Below are 11,303 nucleotides of genomic sequence, written 5' to 3' on the forward strand. Positions count from 1 at the left end.
CACAACGCTGGCGTCATTTCCTGTTGCTATGCTAGGTAGTGCGGACTTGTTTGAAGCTTCAGAGTAGTTTACAGTTTCCATTATCAGCAAATTCACTGGGGGATATTTTCACATCGACAGCACCATGAGTACGTTATGGATGGGAAACGTGAGTTGTTTACAACTTCTTACCGCGATAAATCATTTAGTGTAACCAGTGTTGGCCAGCTCAACACGAGCCCCATGCGGTGAATAAATGCAAGGAAATGCAAAGCTGTCTCTATTAAACCAGCATCTTACTATTGTCTGGTTTGCTACGTAATACTTTGCATTGAATAGTTGAAGAACTGGCTAGCTTATGCTCAGGTTGAGTAGTCCTGCATGCTTTGAGAGACCACGGCTTTTATCTTATGTTTATGCCTCTCATAATTAGCATGCAATCGGTTCACAGAGCTAACTATCAGTTTCTGTGAAAGATAAGCGACCAGATAATGTAATCTGTCCTAGACTCTTTGTCCACAAGAGTCAAAAAAACATCCGGTCGGCTGTTCGAGTTAATCAGACCAGGTCTATATCACACAATGGATTCCAGAGCCAACTTATAGTTGCTGCTGTCTGTCAAGTACTAAAGTATCTATCAGATCTACTCTCCATATTGTGGATGATGCACACTTATAAACAATTAATGGAATTACTGTTGTGTTGTGTGTTTTTAATGACTTAAGTTACTGAATGTTTCATGAGCTCTTCTTTGACATCTTTTTGATGCTCTGTAGCTGGAGGCCTACATGGATGAGAAGTTTATCACCAGAGCCTTTTCCACCATGGGTGAGCAGGTGGTTAATGTCCGGATCATACGCAACAAGATGACAGGGTGAGAGCTAAATCCACAAGCAGTTGCCATTTTTGGAGTTGCTCAACTTTGACATTAAGCAATGTATTGTTACCTAGGGGTGCTCTTGGTTACTGTTTTGTGGAGATGACAGACGAGGCCACAGCTGAAAGGTGTCTTCGTAAAATCAATGGAAAAGCCTTACCAGGAGCTAATCCGGTATGGAGAGCATTTATTATTCACAGTCGCCACCGTTTTTGCTTGTCTTATCTTGTTTGATGGACAATCCTGAGAAATGACAATGTAATATCTTTTCCTTTCAGCCTACAAGGTTCAAGCTGAACCGAGCAACCTTCGGGAAACAGGACGGCGGGTAAGTCCAATTAGAGAAGCAGGATATCAGAAATGGCTTTTAGATTACCATGCCCACGTAATGTGTGGCAAATACGACTGTATTCTAGTGCACATTCAGTGTCAGATTTAGTGAACATCTCCTCACAGTCTGCTAGCTGCTATTGTCTGTGTGCTGAAAATATGTCTGATCTTTATACACAACAGGAAATAAACACCGTGGACCAATCCACACAACACTTTCCATTAGGAATGGGTACTGAGCCTGGGGTTAAATATTTAAATACAGAGGGATTGATAAGATGAAACATTAACAGCTCTGCTAACGGTACATTAGAAATTTAGAAGATCATTGTTTTGCACATTCTATCTCATCAGTGTAAGACATGTATGTGACTATGATGAACTTTTGCTTTCCAAAACAGAGTTGTGTCTAGTCTATTCCTGAAAGTTTCCACAGATTGATTGTGGTACTGGTCTGACATGCAAATGATTTGTTACTAGTGTGGCAACAAACATTTTCTGCATCAGCTGTAGTGAATTTGAATCAGACTACTGGACGTTCATCACCTGTGAGTTGCTGCACAGAGATGCAGGTGAGTGATGGAGCTGCTCCTCCCCTCAGACACCTGATGTTCTGTCTGTCAGAGCTACAGAAATCTGTTTTGGATTTGCAAAGCAAAAATGCATCACAGACACATTCATCAGATACAGTATGGCTTGCGCTGATGACATGGAATGTGCAACACAACGATCTTCTCACTTTCTAGTATTTCTAGTTTCTTAGCAGAGCTGTGAATGTCAGAGCTTATTGATCCTGCGGTATTTAAAGATTTCCCCTGGGCCTCATTTAAAACCAGGGCTCAGTACTCATTCATATAGCTAAATATCTAAAATCTTTCTTCAAAATGGCAGATTCCAGTTTTTGTATTACTCCTGTCATAGATACATTAGATGTCTTCTGTGTGCATTGGTAGTAAACAGCCTCTTGTCTTTTGGTCCTGTTGCAGTCAGATGTATTCTCTGTTTGTGGGAGATCTAACTCCAGAGGTGGACGATGGCATGCTTTATGAATTCTTTTACAACCGTTACCCTTCTTGTCGTGGTGGAAAAGTGGTGCTTGACAGCATGGGCAACTCCAAGTAAGTATTAAGATGTCATTATACAATATGCATTTTTAAAAAATTTCCCTCGGGATTAATAAAGTATCTATCTATCTATCTATCTATCTATCTATCTATCTATCTATCTATCTATCTATCTATCTATCTATCTATCTATGCACCACATTAAGGTATACAGTCTCATCTTCCTCAAAACCTGTACCAATGAAATCTGTCAGTGGCTATATAAAGATGAATGAAACTCATAGGTTTCCTACTCAAGGATTTTCAAGCTCAGTGTAGTTGCTCTGGCTGTCTACATCTTGGCAGTGCCTGACTCCTGCTGACTCTCAGCTAATCCAAGATTAAGCAAAGACGAGCATGAGTGAAGGTGAAGCGGGCCATGCAAACGCCTCTGGGTTATGGGCTGTCCTATGACAGCACCCACCCGTCACTGAAAGAGAACACTGTTGCCCATTTCCCCATTCATGACAATTGTGGCTCAGAACTTGTTTAAATTGTATTAGGGCTTAAGGTTATGCATAATTGAGACTTAAATTAGAATTTCTACCAGGCTGTAAAAGATGTTTCTTTCTGCTATAAAGTTGGACATTTTAACATGGTGGTCATAGGGGTTAACCTGCATTTGGCATCAATGTTAAGTTGACATTAAAGGAAATAAAGTCTATGGACACACTGCCCTTTGCTTTACATCTTACATTCTACTTCTAGCTTTTCAACTATGGAGTTTGTGAAAAACTAGCAAGATTCCTTCCATGAAGAAGGCACAGCTAAAAATAACAAACCAGTTCTTGATCTGTCTCTTAGAACTTATTGCTAAGAGTCTTCATTAATAACCCTTTGCAAGGTCAATTCAATTCAATTCAATTTTATTTATATAGCGTCAATTACAGTCAACTCGTCTCAAGACACTTTACAGAACCCAAATGCCTGACCCCCAGAGCAAGCCCAAAGGCGACAGTGGCAAGGAAAAACACCCTTTTAACAGGGAAGAAACCTCGAGCAGAACCCGGCTCTATATAGGGGGACCCATCTGCCTGCTGGCCGGGCGGGTTGAGAAGGACAGAAGAGGGCAAGGGGGAGGGATGGGAGAAGAGGGAGGGGTGGGAAAGCAAGGAAAACAGGTCCTGCTTCACTTGGTTGCTCTTGCTTCGCAATTTTTGTACCCGGCACGTCAATCTGAAGGGTTTCTAATGCGATTAGAGAGAAACATTTCTACAATAATAGTTCTGAAATACCAGAGAGAAATAGACAGAAAGGGCTACAATACACGATTGGGAGGTACAGTCACAATATATTTGTATTATGAAAAGAGAGGACATTAGAATTGAGGAAGCAGTTTAGTCTCGTATAAAGCATATAGAGATACATCAGGATTCCCTTTTCAATTAAGACCTCACTTAGTTTAAAATGAATCCACAGTTATGGAAGTAATTTGAATGTTCTTGATTTTCACATTATGTGCTACTGTACATGTGTATAGTCAGATGTTTACATCACCTTGGGTTTGCATTGTGGGGATGTTTGCTACATATGGTGGTGAAAACGGCAATAAGATTTGTACAAAGTTACACTCAATGGTGACATTACAATAACCAATGAAAAGCAGCAAAATTATAGTTAAGATGAAAGCCAACATCTAATGTTTCGACAGGAAACACATCTGGTATAAACAGGACATGAAAACTGAAAGGCCTGGAATTTTACTTGTCTTGTTTCAAAGGACATTCAAAGGGAGTTGCTGTTCTGATTTCATACAAAGCAGCTTTCCAGCCCTCCACACAAGCTGCAGATAAGGAGGGTTGTTAGGTCCTAGTGAAAGGGATTCTTGATTCTATACAGGTAACATTAAGTCATTTTCATAGAGCACCAAGACAGGACACTTTGCTAATGATGAAAATTTGGAGTAAGCCACAAAACTCTCAGGTATTCTAACTTATGCAGTGGACTAGAATGTACAGCTAAATCCCACCCTAGACTCCACAAATCGAAGAAAAGGACTGAACACTGAGACACTGAAATAAAAGTCCTTAAAGTACTTGCTATGACGGAGGAAATTCCTCCCATTAATAAAAATGTTTACTTTCCTCTCCCACTTCCATGCCATATACTCGCAGAGTGATTCTTTTTTTCAGTATTTGTAACCGATATCTGGAAGTGATGTACATTACAAGTTATTTATTATTAGCATGTAGTCACAGGGAATGTGTTATTCATACCTAGGTTTGTAGATAATTAGGTTTACTATTAATGAAGTGCTACATATATACAACAAATTGTATACATTTGTAACACTTGATAGCAGTAAATGTGTTATTCAAAAACCACTTTATGAATCAGGATTTTTATAACTGAGTACTTATAATAGAAATAGGAGTGATGGCATTAAAACTACGAGTCTCCTGTTTACTGGGAGATCAGTTAATTGAGATCACTAAGTTTGTCTCCCGCAGTTCTGTCTGCAGTTCTTCTCTGTGTTTTTTTAAATCTTTTTCTATTCTATCGCTTTTATTGTCCACTTAGACTCAGATCTTAAAGCATTAATAATTATTGTTCTCCAGCCTCTGTTTCAGGGTCATAATAATAATAATAATAATAACAAGCTTTATTTATATAGCACCTTTCAAAACAGGGATGACAGGGTGCTTCACAAAGTATTAAAAGACACAAAACATTAGATCAAACAGTAAAAGAAAAACCATCAATGAAAACATTGCAACCTTCAAAATACCGATAACCAAGCATAAAAATGTCTAAAACTGCTTGTCTGTACTGGTGTGTTTTTCAAAGCTGTGGCTGCTGTGAGCTACTAGCATAGCCCTAGACACTGTTAAAGAGGCTAATCTCCTGATTTGTGGCTGCGCTTCCTGTTCAGTTTTTACAGGTTGTGTGTCAGCTAGAGAGACATCATCTGTCATTTAGAACGCAGTGGTAAAGTCAGTCAGACATAAGAAAGATGTTTTCGTGCTCCAGATAGCATTAACCAGAGACTAAGATGCAGAGTTAAGCTCTTAGCAATAGCTGTAGCCGAGCATTGAATAGAATAAATTCAGGGGCACCACCTAACACCTCCTAGTGAATTATTGGGGTCTTTGTGTGAAATAGTACGACTGCTTGCGGAACACTGCAGTGTTTATCGAACATTCAGCTAAACCTGCTATTTCACCTTCCAAACACTGTTCTGCTAATTGACCAGAGCCCTTCTGCTCCGCAAATGTGCTCCAATATGCTCTCTCAATTTGTGTAAACAGTAGTTCTGATTGACTGTTACTCATTATGTGTGACCACCAATCAGATAGCTCTGTGGGCGGGACATTGTTTAAGACCACAGAGAGAGACACAATTAAAGCTGGGCCAAAACAGCACTTTTCTTTATTTTTTATTTCCTAGTTTCTTTCCTGTAAATAATTTGCTTATTGCATGCATGTGAATTGACCAGACATATGTTTTGTGTAAGACAGTAGTCATTTTAAGTTTTGTTGTGACTAGATGGACTAAGGATGGTATGAACCTGTTGTGATCAGGATTTAAGACCGTGCTGATGTTTTTCTTCCTGAAAAAACAAACAAAAAAATTCATTTAAAATTTCAAATTATATAACAAAGCAAAGAAAAGAAATTAAGGTTTGACCCTAGTCCAAGCATTAGACACCCCATGTTTGGACAATTAGTGTTCAGGACAAGCTTAGGCAATGTTGTTGCGCAGCAGAGTAGGTCTATATATTGTTTTATTTTAAGTTTCCATTTAGTTAAAGCCCCTTATTATTGATCTTAGATGATTTCAGCTGTGGGTGAGGTCGTTCACACTAGTACATCCATTCCTGACAGATCTCCACATCTGTCCTGTGGATTACAGCACTTTCAGATAAACTTTAAAGATATCTTTTCAGACTTACAGGTTCCATATGCACATGATTTATCATTTTCCTTTACTCTGAAAGCTTGGCAGGTTTTCCAGATGGTTGCTAATGTAGGATTGGACAGTGATGATTCTAGGAAGAGGCTTAGTCAATTTGAACCAAATGGTCATTTAGACAATTTTCTTCTTAAATGCAATTAATAAAGATTGCTATGTGTAAAAGTGTCCTAATTCCTCTTTTATGGCATACACAAATAATCTTTTTTAAATCATTTCAGTCTTGGCCTTTCCCGCATTGGTCACACTCATTTCCTTCCATAGTTTGACCGCTGTCCCTGTCTCTCATTGTAGGGGTTGTGGCTTTGTTCAGTTCCCAGACGAAAGACTGCAGAAGCGGGCCTTAGAGGACTGTCAGGGTGCTGTGGGGCTGGGTGGTAAGCCTCTGAGGTTGAGCCTAGCTGCTAACAAGTGAGTTCTTCTTAGAGTTTTTACTCTTTTTTTTTTTTTTTTTTTTGTGCACAAGCTGATGCTCTTGTGTACAAGTCAAATGACTGGTGGAGTTCACAGGTGTGTCTCTTTGTCCTGCTCTAAGTTTAAGGAACAAACAGCAGCAGCAGCAGCAGCAGTCAGACAACAAATCATGGCAGTCTTCAGGGTACAGACACAACTACGACCAGTACAGCCAGTACCAGCAGCAGGCCTATGCTGGGTATTACTCCTCATGGGGCTATGACCAGACCGGAGGGATGTACGGCTACAGCTACCCTCAATATGATTACACACAGTATCCTCCACCACAGGTAAGGTCCCTCTGTTAAACAGGGAGTGTTGCATCAGTTAGTCATTGTTTAAACATTGGATCCAGTGTGTTTTTTTTAAAATGTTTTTTTCTTCTTTATTTTTTTAGGAAAGTGAAGTTGTTGAAGAGGATGAAGGACTTGAAGGTTCGTACTGACATTGGGGGCTGATAATTACTGTTATTTTCATTATTGGCCTTAATTTACTTGTAACATGCTCATAAAACATGTCACAAACTTTAAAGATTTATTTGGGGCTTTTTAGCCTTTTTTGTTGTGTGAAGAGAGGGAGGTGTGAGAATGATCAGGTCATTATATTAATATTAATTTTTTTTTTTGTTTGTTTTGGACAGATAACACACATGTCCAAAGTGGCTGTTTTGGGTGGACCACCCATGGCAGCAACAATTGTAGTTAAATGTTTGTGATAGCTTGTGATCAGTCTTGTGGAGGAATTTTGGTTTACTCTTCTCTGCAGAATAGTTTTAAATCAGTCACATTAGATGTTTTTTGGGCATAAACTGCCCTTTTAAGGTCTTGCCATAGCATCTCATTTGGATTCAAATCTGGTCTTTGACTTGGCCACTCCAAAACCTTAATTTTGCTCTTTTTGAGCCACTCAGTGGTGAACCTGCTTGTGTGCTTTGGGTCTTCGCTATGCTGCATATACCATTAGTGTTGAGCTTTAGGTCATGCCCTGATGGTGGATATTCTCCAGGAGGATTTTCTGATAGAGAGATTTCATGGCTCCATCAATTACGACAAGTCGCCCAGGTCCTGTGGAAGTAAAGCAGCCCCAAAACCATCACACCACCACTACGTGTCAGCGCTGGTATCATGTTCTTCTCACAGACCCAAGTCTTCTAAAAAAATTTCACCTTTGACTCATCAGTCCGCAGGATGTTATCCCAAGACTCTTGGGCCTCATCTAGATATGTCAGTAGTGGTTTGTGCCTTGCAACTCTCTTATGGATCCATTTTCTCCTAGTGTCTTCTTATTGTGGAATCATGTATGGATCATGGATCATAACTGAGGCTAATGACGTCTGCAGTACTTTTGGTGTTCATCTGGGTTCTTTTGTGACCTCCTGGGTTAGATGATGATGACATGCTCTTGAAGAAATTTTGATAGGCAGGACACTTCTGGAAAGGTTCACTATGTTTCTCCATTTGTGGATAATGCCTCTCACAGTGCTTTTCTGGAGTCACAGAGCCTTAGCAATGGCTTTGTAACTCTTTCCAGACTGATAAATGTTCATGACTTTGTTTAGCATCTGTTCTTGAATCGTCTTAGAACATGGCATCATCTGCTGCTTTTTGCGGCTCTTTAGCTGCTTCACAATAACAGACAAGTTTTATTTATTGACGTTTACATTCAACAAGCCTGGCAGTAATCATATGTGAGTGTGGCCGGTGAAATTGAGCCCAAATGCAAAATTATTTTTTTCTTACTGACAGTAGCTTCCATATTGTGCAGAGGCAGGTTCCTGGCTGGTAATTGGACGGGATTGCTCCCTTCTGGGGATCCTTCATTTTCAGGACTGTCCAGCCTTTAGTTAACAACTCCTTTGTTATGAGTGTATCCAGTGGGCATCCATGGAATCTCAAGTTAGCTTCTTTAGCCGGTTGGTGTGGATCTTGTCAGAGTCTGGTGCTGTCCAGCTCTTTATTCTTGACACTCTTCCTTGAGTGTCTGCTGCTGTGATGGTCACTGGGCTTTGTTCTGGGACATTCCTGTGGTCTACTTTTACATCCATCAGCCACTGAGTATTGGTCTGATGCAAAGCTCCTCCTCCATTATACGTTTCCAGTGCTGTTCAGTCTCAGCCCAGGGTGGGTATGTTCTCATCTCATTCCCCTCCCAATGAGAGTACACTTTGCATGGTTCTGGCTTCTGCTTCTTCAGTCACTTCCTCAGATGTGTTGCCAGGGCTGTGAGTTCTGTTAGAAGTCTCCACTACCTCAGGCATGGATAGCTTGTTGTATTCCATAGGTAGTCCTTTCTGTAGCTCTGCTAGCTGGTTAACTTCCCTCTTTGTTGCCTTGATCTTGGTCTCTGGCCTCTGTTTTCATGGGGGATTCTTGTTCTTGCACAGTCTCGGAGTGTGGGGATGATTATATCCCCCCCTGACCTGCCGTCCTATGCCGTAATATATTTGTTGTACCGACAACAAATATGACATGACCTCCTGTACCAAAGTCTTTGTGTGTGTCTGTGTGTGAGTGTGTGTCTGTGTGTGGTTCAGCCCATTTTCATTTTGTAACTGACTGTCTCTGTGTTGTAGATCCCACTGTGGAGCTGGATGTGATGGAGGCCAACAGGAAGTTCATGGAGCTCAGTGAGGAGCTGTATGATGCTCTGATTGAGTGCCACTGGCAGCCTGCAGAATTCACTGCTGAACAGGACTATGTGACATCCTGCCTACCAGAGCCCATTTACTGCTGAGACCGGGCAATTCTTCTATGGACTTTAACTACCAGTTTTGCTTTTTTTGGTTGAGGAAATTTTCAGCATATTAATATTTTTTTTTAAGAGCTGTAGTCATATGTCAGGTGAACAATTTTTTTTTAATGTGAAAACCCGTTGATGATTAAACCTTTAAGTGTTCAGAATTAAAATTATGCGAGTCTGATCTTACCAAAAACACAAATATCACACATTGGTTTGATGTACAATCAATACTGTGGTCTTAGGGTTATAGACAAGAACTATTAAACCTGCACAACTTTTGCCTCCCTGTTTTAGTAGGTACACAATCACTATTAAGGCATGCTTGCTGCTGTTGGTATTTTTTATTTATTTTTGGAGACTTCAGTGGTTTCTCGGAAGACCAAACTTTTCTTGGTGGTTCTCGTTGCTGTAGCCTGATCTGTTTCCTTCTTCAGCTCTAGTAAACCAAACCTTATTAATTCACGTAAAACACAATGTCACTAGTGCACCAGGGAGGGAATACCACGAGACAACAGATTTAAAACCGTGATAGGCTTTGTGGAGCAAGCATTTTGCGTGGTAGCTCTGCCACTGATGGTGTGTGAATGGATGGATAAATAACGCATTATAAAGCACTTTGTAGAACCTAGCTAAGGTTAACACATACTATATAAAGGGCAGACAGGTTTACCTTTGCTTCGTCTAAATGTAGCAGATGCTCATTCATCAGGTTTCACTCCTCACTGAGTAGAGACAGAGGCCAGTGTTTTTGTTTGTTAGTTTTTTGACCAATGCAGCCTTTGTTGATTGATATGTCCTACTATAATTAGACATTAGGTATAATTTATATATGTACATTTTATTTTGAAAAAACACCCAACATATTTCACAAACTGATCAGTTATCTGTAAAGACTCTGAGGTTTTAAAGTGTAGAATACTTCACCGAATCCTCTGGACTCCCTGTAAATACCGGTGTGTTTGAAGGGCTTTTGAACTGAGACATTTTTAGAAATGAATACCTAAAATCCAGGCTACAATAAAATTGCTCACTAAGCTTTTACTAGGTATGACTGCAGATGGTTTGTCCATAAATATGTGTGAGAAAGAGACACAGGCAGGGCCGGAGTGGGAGTCATTTTCAGCCCTGGAGTTTCATGCCGAAGACCAGCCCACTTTAGATCACGACCTATTATTATTAAAATCATGTAGCTATAATCTTACATATTAGGTCTACAATAGCGCACTGTTCTGTAAAGCCTTGTAATTCAGTCTATTCTAAAATATCTCCATTTCAGTGCACATAAGGGTTGCTTCACAATGAGGATTTATTTCAACATTATTCTTCACAATATCAGAATCTATATTCTGTTCAAATAAGTGTTCACAGATATCCAAACCTTAAAAATGAAACAAAAGAATAAATAAAAATATGTATTTTATATTTAAAAAATAAAGTGTTGTACTTTCTAATAACACTATCATCTCTTTTTCCTCTGCAAGGAGACAGTTCCATCACAACTTAGACTTCACAAACATGAGAACATGAGTTAAAGGGAAAATCTCCAACACTATTCTTTACAACATTGGAATGTATGCATGTACATCCTGTGACTGAGGGCGAGCACAGTAATCAAAACTATCAACCGAATCATCTTCATCTGTCTCATCCCTAACTTGTGGTTCAGGGTTCTGCTGTTGAGCTGCTGCCTGACATAATTTACATCAATTCTTGTGTTCCGGTGTTGCCGACTCTGCTATTTGGTTTGGTAAATTAAGTGCGCCCCCCCCAAAGAGAAAAATTCACCAGCCGCCACTGCTCCGACCAGTCTCCCTGATCACATTTGCTGTAGTTGTCCAGTCATCTGGAAGCACCTCCTGACCATCCAAAGCCTGTCTCATCTCTTCCCTGAAAGTCATACAATACTCTTC

The 11,303-nt window shown here is 40.0% G+C and overlaps 1 protein-coding gene across 1 annotated transcript; it reads left to right on the forward strand.

Annotated features, from left to right (window-relative positions):
• On the forward strand, nt 1-10,434 carry LOC110970054 (tRNA selenocysteine 1-associated protein 1). The gene is made up of 9 exons (XM_022220266.2): nt 1-148; nt 756-853; nt 931-1,030; nt 1,135-1,184; nt 2,173-2,304; nt 6,496-6,612; nt 6,737-6,944; nt 7,052-7,088; nt 9,227-10,434. Exons 1-9 carry the CDS (start codon nt 125-127, stop codon nt 9,385-9,387), a joined length of 927 nt encoding a protein of 308 aa, XP_022075958.1. The 5' UTR covers nt 1-124; the 3' UTR covers nt 9,388-10,434.
• Nucleotides 10,435-11,303: the final 869 nt, after the last annotated feature.

This window comes from Acanthochromis polyacanthus, chromosome 11 (genome assembly GCF_021347895.1).
Source record: "Acanthochromis polyacanthus isolate Apoly-LR-REF ecotype Palm Island chromosome 11, KAUST_Apoly_ChrSc, whole genome shotgun sequence".
Lineage (NCBI taxonomy): Eukaryota > Metazoa > Chordata > Actinopteri > Pomacentridae > Acanthochromis > Acanthochromis polyacanthus.

What these genes read in the sequence shown, in the direction of transcription:
- LOC110970054 (XM_022220266.2), top strand. Translation starts at nt 125, where the DNA reads ATGAGTACGTTATGGATGGGAAAC. An exon ending in TTGAGCCTAGCTGCTAACAA is followed by an intron (nt 6,613 to 6,736) that starts GTGAGTTCTTCT and finishes TCCTGCTCTAAG; the next exon opens with TTTAAGGAACAAACAGCAGC. An exon ending in AGAGGATGAAGGACTTGAAG is followed by an intron (nt 7,089 to 9,226) that starts GTTCGTACTGAC and finishes TCTGTGTTGTAG; the next exon opens with ATCCCACTGTGGAGCTGGAT.